At 53.1% G+C, this 21,024-nt stretch overlaps 2 protein-coding genes and 1 long non-coding RNA gene across 3 annotated transcripts; all 3 read left to right on the plus strand.

Annotated features, from left to right (window-relative positions):
* The first annotated feature begins 85 nt into the window (after positions 1-85).
* LOC144584775 (uncharacterized) lies at positions 86-5,898 on the plus strand. Its single transcript, XM_078381657.1, has 7 exons — positions 86-710; positions 983-1,051; positions 1,343-1,401; positions 3,810-3,914; positions 4,267-4,336; positions 4,823-4,854; positions 5,566-5,898. Exons 1-7 carry the CDS (start codon positions 93-95, stop codon positions 5,654-5,656), a joined length of 1,044 nt encoding a protein of 347 aa, XP_078237783.1. The 5' UTR covers positions 86-92; the 3' UTR covers positions 5,657-5,898.
* A 1,582-nt stretch (positions 5,899-7,480) lies between these two features.
* On the plus strand, positions 7,481-14,575 carry LOC140702675 (uncharacterized). The gene is made up of 14 exons (XM_078381916.1): positions 7,481-7,917; positions 10,769-10,842; positions 11,186-11,255; positions 11,405-11,475; positions 11,844-11,895; positions 12,138-12,217; positions 12,613-12,682; positions 12,826-12,896; positions 13,110-13,188; positions 13,344-13,408; positions 13,732-13,804; positions 13,944-14,014; positions 14,397-14,457; positions 14,546-14,575. The coding sequence occupies exons 1-14, from the start codon at positions 7,684-7,686 to the stop codon at positions 14,573-14,575; spliced, it is 1,101 nt and encodes a 366-aa protein (XP_078238042.1). The 5' UTR covers positions 7,481-7,683.
* A 188-nt stretch (positions 14,576-14,763) lies between these two features.
* On the plus strand, positions 14,764-15,422 carry LOC140702647 (uncharacterized). Its single transcript, XR_012081877.2, has 3 exons — positions 14,764-14,813; positions 15,106-15,164; positions 15,294-15,422. It is a non-coding gene; the product is annotated as an uncharacterized LOC140702647 (long non-coding RNA).
* The last annotated feature ends 5,602 nt before the right edge of the window (positions 15,423-21,024 follow it).

A 21,024-nucleotide genomic window follows, 5' to 3' on the forward strand; every position in this document is an offset into this window, starting at 1 on the left:
CAGTCCAGCCAGCCAGAACAAGAAGACCAGCCAGCCAGTCCAGCCAGCCAGACCAACAAGAAAAGCCAGCCAGTCTAGCCAGCCTGACCAACATGACCAACCAGCCAGCCCAGCCAGCCAGTCCAGCCAGCCAGACCTGCCAGCCAGTCCAGCCAGTCAGTCCAGCCAGCCAGACCAACAAGAAAAGCCAGCCAGACCAGGCAGCCAGACCTGCCAGCCAGATCTGCCAGCCAGTCCAGCCAGCCAGTTCAGCCAGACAGACCAACAGGAAAAGCCAACCAGACCTGCCAGCCAGTCCAGCCAGCCACTCCAGCCAACCAGACCAACAAGACCAGCCAACCAGTCCAGCTAGCCAGACCAACAAGACCAACCAGCCAGTCCAGCCAGCCAGACCTGCCAGCCAGTCCAGCCAGCCAGCCAGACCAACAAGACCAGCCAGCCAGTCCAGCCAGCCAGACCTGCCTGCCAGTCCAGACAGACAGACAGACCAACAAGACCAGCCAGCCAGCCAGCCAGACCTGCCTGCCAGTCCAGACAGACAGACAGACCAACAAGACCAGCCAGCCAGCCAGTCCAGCCAGCCAGACCTGCCATCCAGTCCAGCCAGCCAGCCAGACCAACAAGACCAGCCAGCTAGCCAGTCCAGCCAGCCAGACCAACAAGACCAGCCAGCCAGACCAGCCAGACCAGCCAGCCAGACCTGCTGTTGGGTAAGTTAGACCTGCTTTCCTGTCAGCCCCCCTGTCCCCAATGGGGTTTGGGCAGCAGCCCTTTCCTCACTGCAAAGCCGTGCATGGACAGGGCCAGTGGATCCTGGGGGGTGGGGTGCAGCTAAGAGGAGAAGGGGTTTTCCTCTCCAGAAACTCCGAGCCCAGCTTCCATTCTCCTCCTGCTACACACAAATGCTCGTAAAAATAGGGTTTTCAAATGGTCTTCGGCTCGGATCCTGGTTGTCCTTTCAGCAAATCCTTCTTTTTTGTAGGTATCCTCGGAAAAGGAGATGTACAGCGAGGAGGATTTCGTGATGGAGACTCTCGATCAACTGCTCCAGGTACTGAGCATCCAATGAAGCAGATCAACAGCAAAGAATCAAGTGCTGCCAGCCGAGGAAAGGGAGGGAAAGAGGGTTCAGGAGCCATGCCAGCCGTATCGGGGGGCCACAGCCCCTGCCCATCCACCTATCAGAAGGGGCCCCTTCTTTACAAGACAAGGTGTGTTTTAAAATTACTTCCCATTATTAAAACATTGTCTACACAGAGACAACACGCTAGGAAGGTAGCCGACAACTGCATGTTTGTGTGCACGTGGCCTCCTAATATCCCGAAATTATGTTTTCACACAGGATGCGCAGCACATCACCGAGAATCCAGAGAATCAAAGGGGAGGAGAAAGAAAAAACAGGTAAGAGCAAGAAAGAGGTTTTGCCAGAGCTGGCAGTTCAATCAAAGCTGCCCATGAAGGACGGCAAAGTGCCAAGCAGAAAGCCTGAGAGAGAATCTTCTGGGGAGTCACCAAGTGGTTCTCTAAGTCTCAGAGACATGCCATGTGTACGGCCTGAGGGCCAAATCCATGCAGGTCATTTTCTGGAGCCTTAAAGTCCTTCTTTCCCATGGAAACAGATTGTAGAAATACTGATAGCATAGAAATCAAGGATCAGGCTGTTGTATGATTTGTGAACACCCTCCAGTCAATGGCAATCTACTAGAGGGTGATTGTTGTTGTTTAGTTGTTTAGTCATGTCTGACTCTTCATGACCCCAGGAACCAGAGCATGCCAGGCCCTCCTGTCTTCCACTGCCTCCCAGAGTTGGGTCATATTTACGTTGGTAGCTTCGATGACCCTGTCTAACCATCTCATCCTCTGTCATCCCCTTCTCCTCTTGCCTTCCCATTTCCCAGCATCAGGTTGTTTTCCAGGCAGTCTTCTCATGAGATGGCCAAAGTATTGGAGCCTCAGCTTCAGGATCTGTCCTTCCAATGGGCACTCTGGGTTGATTTCCTTCAGAATGGATAAGTTTGTTCTCCTTGCAGTCCAGGGGACTCTCAAGAGCCTCCTCCAGCACCATAATTCAAAAGCATCAATTCTTTGGTGGTCAGCCTTCTTTATGGTCCAGCTCTCACTTCCATGCATCACTACAGGGAAAACCATAGCTTTGACTATGTGGACTTTTGTTGGCAAGGTGATGTCTCTGCTTCTTAAGATGCTGTCTAGGTTTGTCATCGCTTTCCTCCCAAGAAGCAGGTGTCTTTTAATTTCGTGGCTGCTGTCCCCATCTGCAGTGATCATGCAGTCCAAGAAAGTAAAATCCGTCACTGCCTCCTTATCTTCCTCTATTTGCCACGAGGTGATGGGACCAGTGTCCATGATCTTAATTTTTTTGATGTTGATGTTGAGGGTGATAATGAACCATAAAGAACAGAAACTGAAAGCCTCCATCAATCCTTCCAGGTTCCAGGCATCCTGAGAGATCTCCATCCCAAGAAACCTTCAGGAACCGGAACATCTCTGCCTCTGGTGCAAGCCAGCCAGCCAGCCCAGCCAGTCAACGACTTCAACCAACCAGCCAGCCAGCTACCCAGCGAACCAAACATCCAGCCGAGCCCTGCTGGCCCAGCCCTCCAGCCAGTCAGACAACTCATCACACTGGCCAGCACAGCCCACTCAGCCAGCCAGGCCAGCCAGCCAGAAAGCACAGGCCTCCACCCAACCAGTAAGCCCAGCCAGCACAGCTCAGCCAGACAGCCAGTCCAGCCAGCCAGTGCAGAACAGACCAGCCCTCCAGACAACCCAGACATCCAGACAGTTCAGCCCATCCAGCCCAGACCTCCAGACAGCCAGACAGCCCAGCAAGCCAAGCAGCCAATCCGCCAGACAGACAGCAAGCCCAGGCAGCCCAGCGCCCCCAGCCAGCCATCCCAGCACTCTAGCCAGCCAGTCCGCCAGACAGACAGCCCAGCCCAGCAGAGCGCAGCTAGCCAGTCACCCAGCCAACCCAGCACTAGCCGGACTGGCTGGCTGGTCTGGCAAGTCTGGACTGACTGGACTGGCTTGCTGGTCTGGCAAGACTGGACTGGCTGACTGGACTGGCTGGACTGGCTGGCTGGACTGCCTGGACTGGCTGGCTGGCCAGAATGGGTGGACTGGCTGGCTGGACTGGCTGGTTGGACTAGTCGGACTGGCTGGCTGGACTGACTGGCTGGTCTGGCAGGACTGGACTGGCTCGACTGACTGGATGGACTGGCTGGACTACGAGGGAGGAGTCCCTGAAGAAGCTATTGGATATCGCAGAACTAGAGACACTCATAAGCACTACGAGAACAACCAAGGGACGATGGAAACACAAAGCTGGAACTTCATATATGTTTGGGCCCAGGGACAGATCAAAGCAACGTGATTTATGTATTTTTTCATTGCTCTCTGGAATCTTGGGAAATTTGGGACTTAAATGAGGTTGGAATCTTTGTCCTCAAAAGGGGGGAGGGTTTTTTTTTATTTTTTTGTTACTGTATTTTGTTGTAGTTTGTAGATTTATATGTTCAAATAAAAAATTGATTCACAAAAAATAGAAAAGTCTGTGGCTCCGGGTGATACTGGCTGTGGAGAAGGAGTTTTTTCCCTTCTAGCTCAGGGACAGCGACCGTGTGAGGGCCTGAGGCAAAGGGTGTATTCATCCCCCGCTTCAGCCGATATCTGTACATTCTTCCCGCTAGACTGAAGGGCATTTTCAGATGTACAGGTACAGCCCTGCTCATTTTCCAAAAGCATTCATGGGATGGAAAGTGTTTGGGTGCATTTTCTTTCCCCTCCAGAAATGCTCCCAAGAGCTGGACCGACTCCCAGCGTCTGAGGAGGTGCCTCTGCACCTGCTGGCAAGGGACCCCTGAAGAGGAGCAGCCGCCCACCCCACCTGCGAGGTAGGACCCCAAAAAGCCGATGGACTGCCCTCTCAAGTGTTTCCCAGAACTGGACCAAACCCAGGTCCCTGCCCTCCAGGAGCCTCCAGTCCAAACCCACCTGGTTTCTCATCAGCTAAGAAAAGAACAGAGGAAGGGGCCCTGAAGGGAGCAACCGAGGAAAGGGGAGAAAAATCCGGATCGCTCTGACTTCCCTCTCCGGGTGGGGGAGCCTCAGAGGGTTTGGAGGGCAGGAAGGAGGGGAGGGACCACCACAGGTCCAGGGAGACCTCGATTTCCACCTCAGCCGATCTGGGGGGAGGCCCTGCGGTCTCTTGGGTGGCTGACCTCTTGTGTCATTTCCTTCTTTCAGGGTCAAGGAGCAGCCAAAGGCAGGCCAGCATCAGCCAGACCCCAATCTCCGGGATTCGGAGGTCTCTTCGGTAAGGTGGGCTATAGGTGACTTTCCCCTGGGAAAGGGGGCTCCCGGGGGAAGAGGGAAACGGGGGACCTCCCGGACTTCTCTTTCATGAACATGATTCCTTGGCAGTCCAACCTCCCCTGACCCCGTGGAGCAGCTTGGGTACCATGTTTATATCAGCAGAAAAGTGAGTCAGCCGAAGGGACCAGACAGGGTGGCTTATTTTGGTTCAGAGACAACCCTGTTAGCGCAGGGAGGGGCTTCAGGACATCCTGAGCCCCCCAACCCATCTCTCCATCCCCTGCCCTCCTCCTTCCCCAACTATTCCATTGTTGCCTTCAGGCACTGTCAATTTGTATGGTCTACTCAGAGGAGGAGGAGGAAGAAGATGGCCCCAGAGTTAGCCCAGAAGCAAGGAGAGGGGAGGGGAGTGAGAGGAGGCGGGCGCCCGGCCTTGGCCCCACTCTGTCTTGTCTCTGGATCATGACCCTTCTCTTTCTGCCCACAGATCTCTGTAGGACACCACCAAAGGCACCATAGGTAAAACCCCTCAGCCTGAGATTTTGGGGGTGGGTATTGGGGGAGGGGAGCAGACAAATCCCTTCAGCTTCTAAAGCCCCTTTTTGGAAACATCGGACTCAACTCGGAGGAGAACCGGCAACTCCTTGGAAGGCAGACCCTCGGTGGCTGTCAAGGCTCCTGAGAGCGGAAAGGAGGGCCTGCAAGTTTGGGGAAAGGGGGGGCAGGTAATTTTGGGTCCAGATTTGCAGTTTTGAAAGGTAGCATTGAGAATGTTTTGGAAGTGTGTGTGTGTTTGTGTGATGATCGATGCTACCTGCTACACCTGCCCAATCAGCCATCAGTCGTCCTCTTTTTGGTGGGATTCCTTCATGCTGAAGCGTGCAATGGACGGTGGTCACATTCTCACCCATGAAAACCCTGGGCTCTTGATCCAGGCAGCCCCCCCCCCGAACAACCTTGAGGTGGGTTTCTCATCGCTCGGGTCTCTGAGAACCCCAAAAGCTTTATTTGGAGGCACCGGGAATTCCACCCTGGAGACTCTGCTTGCAAAACCAGCACTTGTTCAGAGACGGTGACATGGTCTCGCTGTCCTCCCTGGACCTCTCTGTATCCTGCGCATCACGGCAGAGAAAAGGGCCGGTTTTCTGGGGCAGTTGTTTTTTGCAAGCCTTTCTCCCCTTCATGAATGAAGGGAAATGCTCCTCAACCTCTTTTTCTGCTCTTCTGCAGGGAAAATGGCAGAGTCACAGCTGGAAAGACTCCGAACTGCAAGAACGGGAGAGAGACAAGCACTGTTTCTGGTCTTTTCCCCCATCTGTAATCATATTTAATTAAAAAAAAAATCTCAGAAGCATCCCTGGACTGTTCTCTTGTGTATATGTGTCGGGAATATAAAGAAATATTTCCGAGGGACTTGTTCTTCATTCACCTATACCTGATTTTTCATGTCCAGTTTGAGAGTAAGAGCAGAAATGCTTCCCCCCCAATAAACATTTTTGCAAAATGTCTCTGTGAAAAACTAGTATCTTTTCCTTCCTGAAGCAAAGCGGCACACATGCACACGCACACACACACACGCACGCACACACACACACACACACACACACACACACACACAAACACAAAGAGAAAGAAGGATCAAAAAGATGCAAATAACATAAGAGATGCAGATCACAAAACAGTGTCCTCAATTTAAGATCTGGCTTATAAGGAAGCATAAGGTGGGCTCTGATGCCAAGGCCCTCCTCAACCCCTTTTGCATTTCTATCGAATGTGCTGTGCCAGACATCCTGTTCCTCAGCAGGCAGGATGTGCCCATCTTTGAAATCAATGACTTCTGAAAATAAGCCCACCCTTCCCTCGAATATCTAATGTCACCCACACACATCGTTTAAGGGCAGGGATGAAATCTGAGGAGTTACGCTCAGCAAAGGGCAGAGGTTTCTGCAGGAAGCTTTTGCTGGTAGGGGAAAAGAGAGAAGGGTTTTGGAGATGAAAACCGGGTTGGTGTGGATAATCATTCTGGCTCCCTTATGCTCAGGCCAAGCTGGGGGCCAGCATCCTGGCTACACCAGAGGTTGACATTGAGGGGGGAAAGGCCAAGGAGCCCAGGAATCCCAAGGGTGGAGGAGAGGAGACCACTTTCTTTCACTTTGCTTTTTGTTTTGTTTCGTTAGAATGACCAGTGGCTTCGTTCTTGAACTCTGCTCACTTCAGGATCCCTTTGCAAACACCTTTGCTCTCGGGATCTCCACCCAAAGGGACTCCCTGACTTCCCCCTGGATCTTCTGAATCTGGTTTTGCAACACAAACCACGAGAACTACATCCGCCAGTGAGTTTGCGCTGATCCTGTTCTGAGCTGAAGACCTGCTGTTTCTCGGCAAAAGTCCGAAATGAGGGAAGCTGCTTTTCCTCCCAGTCCGGAAATTCCCAGGGAGAGGGGCACTTGCCTTTCAACAATTGCAGCCGGAGACCTGTGGTGACTGAAAGCCTACCACGTTGTCTTGGCTTTGTGTGGACTGGAACCCAGAGCTTTAAGAGATATTTTGCAGTTCTTGAAAATTTTAATATAATCAAATGTTGAAGAGGTGGACATCAGCTGGGCTGAGGAAGTGCCCCTGTGCCACCCCCAAAAGAGCCACTATCCATGAAAAAGCATGTTTCATCTTGAGGCAGTGAAGTGGACTAGTTAGGCCCGTGCTCTAGGGCTTGAAAGTTCAAGCTTCTAGTCCCCAGTGACCCACCAGACTCTGTGGGTGACACTGGCCTTGCCGTTCTCCCTTGGCCTGGCCTTTCACACAAACCATGCTGTGAGGCTAAATGTAAAGATTGGTGAGAATTCTGAAGGGCCGATGGAGTTTGTGGGAGAGAGGGAAAAAAGCAAAGAAATAGATTCAGAAGAGTGTATCATTTCTTTTTTAAAAAATATTTCACCTCGCCTTGCTCGGGAGAAAAGGTCCCAAGGTGGCGTAGACAGTATTAAAAGGCAATCTTTGAATGTGCGATGGGAAGGATGGCCGCCCCCCCTCTCGGCCCAGCCCGATATCCGGGACCAGCCCCTCCTGCCTCTGGAGCCTCCCTTCTGGGAGAGGCTGGGGATGAACTTGCCCCCCTGGGCTAGCCAGGAAGGGGCACTAGAAGCGCCCAGTGGCCCAAGAGACGGAGGAGAGAAGCCAGGAGGAGGAGGAGGATGAAGTGGGGTTTGGGCTCTGGGAGAAGGGAGACGGCTCCAGAGGCAACGGGGCTTCTTAAGCACAGGAGCCGGGCCAGGAAAGCGGTTGGCAGCCCCACCAGCATCCCCACCCCTGAAGCCCTTTGGGAGCAGAGATGTGTTTTCATTCAAAAACATGGAGGTTCTTTGCCGGGTTCCACAGCCGGGGTTGTTGACAGGGTTGCCCGGGCGACAGGGTTCCGAGCCGGCCCGGGGCCAACGGTCATTGGTGCTCAAGGCAGGGTCACCAAGGGAGGTCTCTCCCGGGGATCCTCTCTCGGTGGCTCGCTTTTCGGCACAAGGACTGCCCCCGCCAAAGGAGCATCCAGCCCCAGCGATGGCAGGAAGGAGAATCACTCGTGTGTTCCAGGTAAGAGACCACAGGAGGGGTTGTGGGGCAGGCGGGAGGGCTGGGCGACGGGCCCCCTTTTTTTGCTCCTGTCCCCCGGCCAGCAGAGAGACAGCCCTGAAGGAGAGGGGAAACAGCACCAGCCCCCTTGAGTGTCGCTTTGCTCCTTTCGGGGAGCTCGGAGGGGGGGGAAATCTGGTCTCCAACCTGCTCGTTGGTCGTGGAGTCCCCGAGAAATGGAAAGGCGGCTTTCTCAAGAACCGCCCCCCCATCAGAGCCAAAGAACAGCAACCGTCCCCCCACGAATGTCCCGGGGATGCCTTGGGCTAGGGTTGCCAGATGTCAGGCAAAAGGAGGACATGTCCTCCTTTTTAGCCTAATGTCCTCCATCAGGCAGGCAAAGATAAAAATCTTTAAAATGTCAGTCTTTTGTATATTTTATATTATAATTTTGGATGGGAGGGGGAGAGGTTGAAGGACCCCCTTCCCCCTGGCTTTCCCTGCCCCCACCTGCCCGCCCACCCCCAGTATTTTGAAAAATAGCCTCTATTGAATTTATTTTTATTTCTTAACATGATGCCTTTTGGCCCCTCCTGCTTTGCAGCCACTTTTCTCTCATCTGGGAAAGGGGTTCCTCGAGTTAGCAAAGCCCCCCTTCCTCTCTTTCCTCTCAAAAGGGACCTCCTGGCTGCAGGACCGCCCCCCCCAAGGCTTCTCTGAGTGACCGGCTGCCGAGGGGGGGTGGCCTTCCTGCTTGGAGGGGGGCTTCGTGGTGTGGCTCTTGCTTCCCCAAATGCATTCATTTGTTAAAATGTTTAAAAATTCATTTTTAATTGAAAAATAAACTAAGAAATAAACGTCAGAACACCCCACCCCTAAAAATTTTTAACAATTTATTTATTATTTATTTATTTATTTTATTTCTATCCCGCCTATCTGATCATATTAGACCACTCTAGGCGGCTTACAGTAAAAACAATGGAGAGGGAGAGATTGAGAGGTAAAGTTAAGGGAACCTAAAGTCTCCCCATTGATACAAAGGGTCACCTCTCAATCCAGAGGGATCCTTAGTAGTAACCTTTAGTGCTCGCCACCAAGCGGACCCCTTGAGATCCTGGCTGTTGTTGTTGTAGCTCCTGCCAATCTAACCGTTCGAAAGCATGTAAATGGGAGTAGATAAATAGGTAACTCCACAGCGGGAAGGTCATGGCGTTCTGTGTCTAGTCGCACTGGCCACATGACCACGGAGACTCTCCTTGGACAAACGTTGGCTCTATGGATTGGAGACGGGGATGAGCATCGCACCCTACAGTCGGACACAACTGGAACAAATGTCAAGGGGAACTTTTACCTTTATCTTAAGTTCTTCCAATTTTCCAAGTCCAATTTTATTTGTTTAAGCAATGTGACATAGTTGACTTCTTTGATGATTGTATATCTTGTGGTTAAATACTCTGCTTCCCCAAAAATAAGCCCTAACCTGAAAATAAGCCCTAGTATGATTTTGCAGGATGCTCGTAATGTATAAGCCCTATTTAAGTGAAACCCCGCCATCCACCATTGTGCAGCATTGTGCAGCAACCAGAAGAAGATGACATGACTGTAAAGTAAACATCCTCAGAAAATAAGCCCTAATGCCTTTTTGGAGCAAAAATTAATATAAGACCCTGTCTAATTTTGGGGGAAACATGGTATAGTCCCAAATATTTAATCTTTTTGACTTTTTGTAAATTTGAGATTTCCTGGCGCAGGAGCCGGGCTAGGAAAGCGGTTGGCAGCCCCACCAACATCCCCACCCCTGAAGCCCTTTGGGAGCAGAGATGTGTTTTTATTCAAAAATGGAGGTTTTTTGCCGGGTTCCACAGCCGGGGCTGTTGACGGGGTTGCCTTGGCGACAGGGTTCCGAGCCAGCCTGGGCAACTGGTCATTTGTGCTCAAGGCAGGGTCACCAAGGGAGGTCTCTCCCGGGGATCCTCTTTCGGTGGCTCGGTTTTGAGCACGAGGGTGGTCCCCACCAAACGAGCATCCAGCCCTAGCGATGGCAGGAAGGAGAATCGCTCGTGTGTTCCAGGTAAGAGACCACAGGAGGGGTTGTGGGGCAGGCGGGAGGGCTCGGCCAGGGGCCCCCCTTTTATGCTCCCAGCCCTGGCCAGCAGAGAGACTGCCCTGAAGGAGAGGGGAAATGGCAGCAGCCCCCTTGGGTGTCGCTTTGCTCTTTTCGGGGAGATCGGGGGGGCGGTCTAGTCCCCAACCTGCTCGTTGGTCCTGGAGTCCTCAAGAAATGGAAAGGCAGCTTTCTCAATAACTGCCCCCCCAATAAAAAACAGCAACCGTCCCCCCACGCATGTCCCAGGAATGCCTTTGGCCCCTCCTGCTTTGCAGCCACTTTTCTCTGACCTGGGAAAGGGGGTTCCCCGAGTTGGCAAAGCCCCCCTTCCTCTCCGCCCCCTCGAAGAAACCTCCTGGCTGCCGGACCCCCCCCCAAGGCTTCTCCAAGTGGCCGGTTGCCGAGGGGGGGGAGAGTTTGGCCTTCCTGCTTGGAGGGGGGCTTCATGGCGTGGCTCTTGCTACACCAAATTAATTCATTTATTAAAATGTTAAAATGTATTTTTATTTGAAAAATAAACCTAGGAAATAAATGTCAGAATAACCCCCCCTTCAAATTTTAAAAATGGAGAGGGAGAGACTGAGAGATAAAGTTAAGGGAACCTAAAATCTCCTCATTGATACAAAAGGGTCACCTCTCAATCCAGAGGGATCCTTTTTAATGCTCTCCACCAAGCGGACCCCTTGAGATCCTGGCTGTTGTTGTTGTCGTTGTTGTTGTTGTTGCCTTCAACCCTAATTTCTGGCTTTTCTTTCTCTCTGCCAGCGTCTGAGGAGGTGCCTCTGCTCCTGCTGCCGAGGGACCCCTGAAGAGGAGCAGCCCCCCGCCCCACCTGCGAGGTAGGACCCCAAAGAGCTGAAGTGCTGCCCTCCCCAGCATTTTCCAGAACCGGACGGAACCCAGGTCCCTGCCCTCCAGGAGCCTCCAGTGGAAACCCACCTGGTTTCTCACCTGCTGAGAAAAGAAGGGGAGGAGAAGCTCTGAAGGGAGGAAAGAGGAGAAAAAGCCAAATCGCTCCGACTTCCCTCTCTGGGTGGGGGAGGCTCAGAGGGCTTGGAGGGCAGGATGGAGGGGAGGAACCACCAGAGGTTCTGGGAGAACTCGATTTCCACCTCAGCCGATTGTGGGGTTGGGCTGAAGTCTCTTGGGGGGCTGACCCGTCATGTCTTTTTCTTCTTTCAGGGTCAAGGAGCAGCGGAAGGCAGGCCACTCTCAGCCAGGGCCCAGACTTGGGGAATTGAAGATTTCCTCGGTAAGGAGGGCAGTGAATGGTTTTGCCCTGGGAAAGGGGGCTCCCGGGGGAAGAGGGAAAGGGGGGTGACCTCCCTGACTCCAGAGGGAGGTGGCCTTCTGGCGCAGGGTCGGAATGTCCTCCATTTCATGCCTCTCTTTCATCGACAGGATTCCTTGGCAGTCCAACCTCCCCTGACCCCACGGAGCAGCTTGGGTTCCTCGTTAATATCAGCAGAAAAGTGAGTCAGATGAAGGGACCGGAATGGGTGGCTCGGTTTGGTTCAGAGACACCCCCAGACTCCAGAGCAAGAGGAGAGGCTCGACTGGTCTTGCACACGTCCAACACCTTCCGTCCAGCTTTCCAGCTCCCTCCCGGGAAAGAGGGCTGGCCCTTGGCCAACCTCCTCCCAGCTGGCAGTGCAGGTCTCGCAAGAAGGAAAGGGAGCCTCTGTATTCAGAGGGAGTCTACCTTTGGCAGGAGGATCGGGAGGAGCCCCTCGGGAGGAGGCCGGCCACTGCTGTCCTGCTGGGCTGAAAAGGGCTCCCCCAAGCAGGAGGCCCCTTCCGATGTCCTGTTCTCACCTCTTGGGTGGGCTTTTTCTCCTAGTCTCCTGCAGGTCCCACACCCAAGGAGGCTGGAGGAGGATTCCTTCAGTTGGGTAAGTTAGACCTGCTTTCCTTCCAGCCCCCCTGTCCCCGATGGGGTTTGGGCAGCAGCCCTTTCCTCACTGGAATGCTGTTCATGGAAGATAAGCAGGAAAGGGTGGCGGGCGGTTTTCCCCTAGGAAAGAGGGCTCCTGGGGGAAGGGGACAAGGGGGGACCTCCCAGACTCCAGAGGGAAGCGGGCTTCTGCCGGAGGGTCGGAACGTCCTCTGCTTCATGATTCCCTTTTATTTCCAGGATTCCCATGACGCCAACCTTCTTGAGCCTCGGGGCTTGCTGAGCAACTGGGCCCTGGTGATGAAAACCAGTGCAGAAAGGTACTCTCCTCCGTGCGATGGGATGGGAAGGGGTGACCTGGTTTGGCCCACGTGCCCAACAGGCAACCCCGAGGTTCTGCCATCAACCTGAGAGCCAGGACAAGGGCGAGGAGGGGGGAGGATCAGGCAAAGGGGCTACCTGTGGCTGGAGCCCCAGGTTCATCCCGTGGGTCTCAGCTTCTGCGTCTGACCTGGAGCATCTTCTTCCTTCAGGGAAGTCAGAGAAGGCCATCAGTTGAAGGAGGAGGGGGAGGCTCAGAGGGCTTGGAGGGCAGGAAGGAGGGGAGGGACCACCACAGGTCCAGGGAGCAGTCAATTTCCACCTCAGGTGATCGGGGGGGGGGCACTGCAGTCTTTGGGGGGGGCTGAGCTGTCATGTCTTTTTCTCCTCTCAGGGTCAAGGAGCAGCAGAAGGCTGGCCAGTCTCAGCCGGAGCCCAGTCTCCGCAATTCGAAGGACTCTTCCGTAAGGAGTGCAGCGGGTGGCTTTGCCCTGGGAAAGGGGGATCCCGGGGCAAAATGGGGGGACCTCCCGGACTCCAGAAGGAGGTGGGCTTCTGGGGAAAGAGTCCAAATGTCCTCCGGTTCACACCTCTTTTTCATCGACAGGATTCCTTGGCCGTCCAACCTTCCCTGAGCCGGCAGAGCAGTTTGGGATCCCTGTTGGCCTCAGCAGAAAGGTGAGTCAGCCGAAGGGACCAGAAGGGGTGCCCTGGTTTGGCCCACGTGCCCGACAGGCAACCCCGAGGGTCTCCGGTCAACCTGAGAGCCAGGAGAAGTGCGGGGGATGGATCAGGCAAAGGGGCTACCTGTGGCTGGAGCCCCAGGTTCATCCTGTGGGGCTCAGATGGCTTCACCTTCTGACCTGACCCGATGTTCTCTTCGTTCCACAGCACAGTCAGCGAAGACAGTCACCTGGAGGAGGAGGAGGAGGAAGAAGAGACTACGTTAGAGCCTGTCCCCGTCGCCTCGGTATGGATGAGATGATGTCTCCTCATCGAGAAGAGACGAGAGCCGTGCGCTGGGCACGGAGCTCTCGAGGGAACCCCTTTGGGACCTGAGAGGCTGGTGGGATTCTGGGGGAGGGTCCGAACATCGTCCCGTTCATGACTCTCTTTCATCGACAGGGTCCCCAGGACGCGGAGCAGAAGAGCCAGAACGTGGTTCCAGTGGAAGAAGCCACTGTGGAAAGGTAGTCCCTTTTCTGCAAAGGGACGGGAAGGGATTCCCTGGGTGGACGGACGTGCCCGCCACAGGACCCCCAGACCTCCCTCCCCACCACCCTCATAGCTAGGACAAACGCAGGGGTGGTCAGGCAAAGGCTGGGGGGGGAGGAGGAACCCTTTCCGAAGGCTGGTTCCTGGGGGTCTCCCAGTGGGTGGAAAGGAGAGGATGGGAGGTAAGTGCTGATATTGGAAGCAGAGCCTAGGAGGTCGAAAGAGGAACCGGGGCTAATGACGGGAGGGCGGGCACTTGTGCCTCCTGTTGCTGACCTGTTCTGCCCTCTTCCCTTAGCCTGGTCAGGAAGGAGGACATTCCCCGTCGTCTGCAGGCAAAGGACACCCATTTGACGGCTCCCTCCCCCTGGGTAAGGTTGAAGTCATGGCTTCCCCTTCTTCCTCCTCGGGGAAGAGGAAAAGGGGGGACATCCCTGACGTCCAGAGGGAGGTGGGCTTCTGGGGAAGGGTCCAAACTTCCTCCGCTTCATGCCTCTCTTTCATCCACAGGATTCCTTGGCAGTCCAACCTCCCCTGAGCCGGCGGAACAGCTTGGAAATCCTGTTGGACTCAGCGGAAAAGTGAGTCAGCCGAAGGGACCGGAAGGGGTGGCTTGGTTTCGTTCAGAGATCCCCCCCCCAGGCTTCAGAACAAGGGGAGGGGCTAGACTTGCACATGTCCAACGCCTTCTGCCCAGCTTTCTAGCTCCCTCCCGGGAAAGAGGGCGGGCCCTTGTCCAACCTCGTCCCAGCTGGCAGGGCAGGTCTCGCACCCGGTTCATGGCTGCAAGAAGGAAAGGAGCTCCTGTATTCAGAGGGAGTCTACCTTTGGCAGGAGGATCGGGAGGAGCCCCTCAAGAGGAGGCCGGCCACTGCTGCCCTGCTGGGTGGGAGAGGGCTCCCCCGACCAGGAGGCGCCTTCGGATGGCCTGTTCTCATCTCTTGGGTGGGCTTTTTCTCCTAGTCTCCTGGAGGTCCCTCACCATCGCGCCCCTAGGAGGCTGGAGGAGGATTCCTTCAGTTCGGTAAGTTTGACCTGCTTTCCTTCCAGTCCCCCTGTCCCCCCCCCCCCCGCAATGGGGTCTGGGCAGCAGCCCTTCGCTCACCGGAAAGCGCTGCATGGACGCAGCTGGTGGATCCTAGGAGGTGGGGTGCAGGTAAGAGGAGGAGGAGGAGGGGTTTTACCTGCAGTGACTGGGAGCCCAGCTGCCTCTCTCCTCCTCCTACACACAAAGGCTCCTAAAAATAGGGGTCTCAAAAGGTCTTTGGCTTCAGTCCTGGTTCTCCTTTCACCAATCCTTCTTTTTCATAGTTGTCCTCAGAGAACAGCATCGGCAGTGAGGAGGATTTTGTGATGGAGACGTTAGATCAACTGCTCCAGGTAATGATCATCCAATGAGCCAGATCAAGAGCAAAGCAGCAAGTGCTGCCAGCCGAGGAAAGGGAGGGAAAGAGGGTTCAGGGCATGTTGGGGGTCCGAGGGGCCACAGCCCCTGCCCACCCACCCATCAGAAGGGGCCCCTTCTGTACAAGACAAGGTGTGTTTTAAAAGTCCTTCCCATTATTAAAACATCATCTACGCAGACACAACATGCTAGGAAGGTAGCCGACACCTGAGTCTGTGTTTCTTTGCACGCGGCCTCCTAATATCCTGATATTATGTTTTCACACAGGAGACACAGGACATCGTTGAGGATCCAGACAATTGAAGGGGAGGAGAAAGAAAAACCAGGTAAGAGCAAGAAAGAGGTTTTCCTAGAGTTGGCAGTTCAGTCTGAGCTGCCCACCAAGGACGGCAAAGTGCCTAAATTAAAATTTTCCACATCTTTATTTTCTTTTATTTTCTTTCTCTTTAATACAGGCTCCTCATCTTAACCAGCCAGTCCAGCCATCCAGACCAGCAAACGAGTCAACCCAGACCAAGAAGACCACCCAGACCTGGCAACTGGACCAGCCAGTCCAGCCACCCAGTCCAGCCAGTCCAGTCCAGCCAGTCTAGCAAGTCCAGTCCTGCCAGTCCAGCTAGTCCAGCCAGCAAGTCCAGCCAGTCGAGCTAGTCCAGCCAGCCAGTCCAGCCAGCCAGTCTAGACTGGCTGGCTGGCTGGACTGGTTGGCTGGCTGGGTGGACTTGCTGGGTGGACTAGCTGGACTGGCAGGACTTGCTGGACTGGACTGGCTGTACTAGACTGGCTGGACTGGCTGGTCTGGCTGGATTGGACTGGCCGGACTGGGTGGCTGGTCTGGTTGGACAACACTGGCTGGACTGGACTGGCTGGACTGGCTAGAGTGGACTGGCTGGTCTGGTTGGACTAGACTGGCTGGACTGGGCTGGACTGGACTGGCTGGACTATACTGGCTGGACTGGGCTGGCTTGGACTGGCCTGGATGGGTGGACTGCCTGGCCTAGACTGGCTGGACTCGCTGACTGGACTGGCTGGACTAGACTTGCTGGACTGGCTGGGTGTTCTGGCTAGACTGGACTGGCCGGACTGGATGGCTGGACTGGCTGGACTGGACTGGCTGGCCGGACTGGCTGGACTGGCTGGCTGGACTGGCTAGACTGGACTGGCTGGCTGGACTAGCTGGACTGGCTGGTTGGACTGGACTGGCTGGACTGGCTGGCTGGACTGGTCGGACCGGCAGGCTGGACTGGCTGGCTGGACTGGCTGGACTGGCTGGCTGGACTGGCTGGCCGGACTGGCTGGATTGGCTGGACTGGCTGGCGGGACTGGCTGGACTGGCTGGCTGGTCTGGCAGGACTGGACTGGGTGGACTGGACTGGCTGGCTGGTCTGGCAGGACTGGACTGGCTGGACTGGCTGGCCGTACTGGCAGGACTGGACTGGCTGGACTGGCTGGCTGAACTGGCTGGACTACGAGGCAGGAGTTCCTGAAGAAGCTGTTGGAAGCACGACGAGAAGAACAAAAGGAAGATGCAAAGCTGGAACTTCATATATGTTTGGGCCCAGGGACAGATCAATGGAAGATGATTTATATGGTTTTTTTTTCAAAGCTCTCTGGAAACTTGGGAAATTCAGGACTTAAATGAGGTTGGAATCTCTGTCCTCAAAAGGGGGGAGGGGGTATTTTTTTATTTTTATTTTTGTTACTGTATTTTGTTGTAGTATGCAGATTTATATGTTTAAATAAAAAATTTGTTCACAAACAATAGAAAAGAAAAGTCTGTCCTGTTTTTTTCTGATACCTAAGAACCAGTGGCTCCGGGTCATACTGGCTGTGGAGAAGGAGGTTTTCCCCTTCTAGCTCAGGGACAGCGACCGTGTGACGGCCTGAGGCAAAGGATTTATTAATTCCCCCGCTTCAGCCGGGATCTCTACACTCTTCCCGCTAGACTGAAGGGTATTTCCAGATGTACAGGTAGAGCCCTGCTCATTTTCCAAAAGCATTCGTGGGATGGAAAGTGTTTGGGTGCATTTTCTTCCCCCTCCAGAAATGCTCCCAAGAGCTGGACCGACTCCCACGTTGCGTTCTCAGGGTGTCCAAGCAGAGACTTGTGAGGAGATAGGAATCGGAGTTCATGGCAAGTGATCTTGAGAGACCCCTCGGTGGTGGCCAGGTGGCAGGACGCCCTTCTCGGAGATGCTGCTCATTTCCTCAGCGTGGAGAGGACGAGGGAAGCTTCTCGTCTCCGTTCCCCCTCAGAAGGTGTCCCTGTGAAACATGCTGGCAGGCCTTGACCAGGCAGTGCAGTAATAAACCGCCTCGTCTTCCCCCTCAGCGTTATTGATCATTAAAAGGCCCGTGTCCCCAGATTTGGAAGCCGTGAACCCATCTGGGAGCCCTTCTCCCCTGCTGTTGCAAACGTCACAGTGAACAAACTGAGGGGCCTGCCCAGGATTATGTCGGATCCAGACAAAAGAGTCGTGCCAGCCCTCGCTGCTTCTGGTGCAGGGCAATTCGACTCTTTGTCCCGGGGATACAGAGACCGATATCGGCTGAGTCAGCGCTGGCTGTGAATTGACGCCTTTAGAAGAGAAAAGAGGGGAAAGAAATCTCCGTTACAGGAGCTCACACATAATGCACTGTTTGTGGGTGGCCCGTGGGATGAAATTGCACATAAAGTTAATTTTTCTCATCGTTACCAGCGTATGAATGGAGAAGTGCCAAAAAACCCAGAGCCCAGGCCATGGCGAGCTCTAGAAAGGAGTCTTCCTCTCTCTGAAGCAGAGACAGGCCTGGATGGGGTGACCCCTAGTTCCCCTCCTTCTTTAAGTCACACCAAGCAGAATAAAGGTTGCTCCATTATGTAAATCTTCTGGACATTTCACCAGTCTCTGTGGTCGGCATTTTCAGAGGACTGGAGTAGGAACTCTGTCCATGCTCTGACTGCATGAACATTTTACTGCTTTGAGTTGTCAGAAGAGCAGAAGCACCCCCCCCCCCGGAAGGCCAAGGGCAGAAGAACAGGGACCCACAAGGGGAGCAAGTATAGGAGGTAAAGGGCTGTAGTTCCTCACCGACCCAGGCTTGATTCTAGAGGAGAAAAGAAGAAACACACTCTCTCTTAAACAAACAAACAAACAAACAAACAAACAAACAAACAAACAAACAAACAAACAAACAAACAAACAAACAAACAAACAAACAAACACTGTTTGCCAGCAAGGAGGACATGACTTTCTATTCTCTAGATTTGTGAATTCACAAATGTTTCCAGATCCTGAAAAGAAGCTGTACAGTGGCCGTATAGTGAGAGGTCCCTTTGAGGCATATATATTGACCAAGGACTAGGAAGGACCAGGAAAGAATTCCCCGTGATTTTGCTGAATAGAATCAAAGCAAACTTTTAATTCTGCACAAGCAGTTGAGTGGGCAGAGCAGAGGATCCCAGAGGTGTCCCAGAATCGTAGAATCATGAAGCGGGAAGGAGCCCAAAAGGGCCAGGAAAGCTAAGCAAAGGGTATCTGCCAAGTGGTTGTCTACATTTCTCTGGAATGCCTCCCCTGTTCCCGCACTCACCATCTGATGAGGTAATTCGTTCCATTCCCATTCAATTGTAACGTTTAGGAAGCTTTTCCTGATATTAACCAGAGATCTGACTTCCTGTAACTGGAGCCTATTGTTTAGTGTCATGCAGTCAGGGATAAAGAAATATTAATAAAAATATTTAATGTTCTGGGCCCTGCAATGAGCCCATTTGCTCTCCAGGCATGGTTACCTTCTCCTAGTTTGATATGGGCCTTTAATCATCATCCTCTGAGTACGATTCTGTAGCCAGTTGTTTATCCATCTGAGAGTTGTTCTATCCAGCCTAAACCTTGTTAATTTGCTAATCAGCATTCCTTCTGTTTATCAGAGATTATGGAATAAAAAAATGTAGACCAGCAGCTCCCTCTGAAGGGGACTCTGACAGTTTTTTTAGAGGAAAAAATAACCCTTTTTTCGAATGGGGCTGAGGGGAGAGGCTCCGTGGGTGGTTTCCTGGCTGCCTGGCAGCACATCCGGGAATGCCAAGGGAATTGGGGGAATGTTCCATGAGAAATGTTCTCATGGAATTGGGCAAGGTCCTGGACAGACCCTTACGCCTTCTGGCGCTCCTCTTCTGCCTGGCCCTTTCAAGACAGACAGAGAGAGAGCGCAATGAAGGGAACTCTCAGCCACTGGATATGGAGAACAAGGAAGGTCATTTCCCCCACAGTTATTCCCAGTTATTGAGCCAAGAAAACACACGAAGGGCCTGATGGGGCAGTCCAAAGGGTCATCCTGTCCAGTGCTCAGTTGCCACAGTGGACAACCTGTTGCCCTTCTGAGGGAGCCCACAGGCAGAACAGAAGCAGAGCCTGCCCTGCGTCTAGCGAAGCGCATCAGGACTCCAAAGGAAACTGGCTTCCGATTGTGAAGGAAGAAAGATCTCCACCACGACTGGAAGCCTCCATTTTGCCATGAAGGAATAGCCCCGCAATCCTGCCCTCGGGTGCCTGTACTATAGAATTAAAAAAAACTTTGTCCAGGTTTCTGCCGATGATACCAATGGATGTCATCCCATCTCCCGCCACCATTTCTAGTGCAGGAGAAGTTAGCCGTCTGTCGGAGGCTGGGAACAGACGGGCGGTCGAGACACATAGCACAGTCCGACGCCAGGCACATACCAGGCTGCGGGAGGAGGGGTCAACTTCTAGGGCAGGAGAGTTTAGCCATCTGTCCTGGGGACACAGTTTCAGAGGCCGACTGGGTCAGGGCATGGCCAGCCTGTGTGTCCTTGGGCAAGGGGCACAATGCCCTGATGCTCTCAGCAGATGCGAAAGGGAAACCAATCCTGAGTAGTCCTCTAGCTAGAAAGCCCTGAAAAGGGTCAGCATAAGTTTTTAAAAAATGGCTTCATGGCACATTAATACAGTGGTGCCCAGCTTGACGATTACCCCGCTCCACGACAAATCTGCTTTACGATGAGGTTTTTGCAATCGCTACTGCGATCGTAAAACGATGTTTAAATGGGGAGAAATTCACTTTACGACGATTGGTTCCCTGCTTCAGGAACTGATTCTTCGCTAAACGACGATTTTAAAACAGCTGATCGGCGGCTCTCAAAACGGCCACCCACTGTGCAAAATGACTCCCTGCTGTGTTTGGGACAGATTCCTTGCTTAACAGGCACCAGAAAATGGCCGCCCTAAGGAGGATCTTCACTGCACAATGAGGTATTTCACCCAGAGGAACGCATTGAACTGGGTTTCAATGCATTTCAATGGGTTTTTTACTTTCGCTTGAGGACGATTTCATTCTACAGCGATTTTGCTGGAACGAATTATCATTGTCAAGTGAGGCACCACTGTACTATTATCATTAGACAGAGGGAAATGATTGGAGGGACATCTCCCCCTAGAGGACAAAGAAAAGAGGGCAGGCATCTCGTGCATATTTCACAAACACATCTGTCTGATTATTAATTGAGTTCAGTCCAACATGTCAGGGGCAGCTCCAGAGGCAGAGAAAGTGCATATGGTTTCCCAGGATGTGGACTTGCCCAAGAAAATTCGCATCAAAATATAGCAGTTAGTCTCTAACGTGCTTGTTTTATTTTTATTTTTAATTTTTTTATAATTTTCTCCTAAATATATTATTACTTTTCCTTTGATATTTTGCCTAAAAAGCTTGCACAGACTAACATTGCAAAGCCCAGGATCCTGTTAATACTCTCAGGTACATGAAGGCAACAACGACAGTGAAGAGACACGGCGACGAATAGGAAAATGAATCACAATATTCAAAGAATATCCCTGTTTCATCAGACATCTGTTGCCTGATATTCTTGAGGTCCAGAGACCCTGACGAATACGAAGCATCGAATATGACCCTTTTATATTTGTTTCTTCGTCTATCTCTATCTACTCATTCCCCCACAGATAAGCTGTTCCTCTCAGGGGGGGGGCATAAGAAGAGGGATTTTCCCATCGGTCGGCTTCCTAAAGGCTGCCGGGAGGGATTCCCACCTTCCTGTTTACAAGGACGGGGGGGGGGTCACTTCGCTCAGACATGGGGGATCACATTGCCCCTGTGGCATCCAGGGGGGGGGGGAAGCCTGACCAAAAGAATTCTCCCCGCTGTCTTTGGAAACGATGTGTGTTTTGGGGG

Source organism: Pogona vitticeps, chromosome 14, assembly GCF_051106095.1.
Source record: "Pogona vitticeps strain Pit_001003342236 chromosome 14, PviZW2.1, whole genome shotgun sequence".
In the NCBI taxonomy this organism is placed as follows: Eukaryota; Metazoa; Chordata; class Lepidosauria; order Squamata; family Agamidae; genus Pogona; species Pogona vitticeps.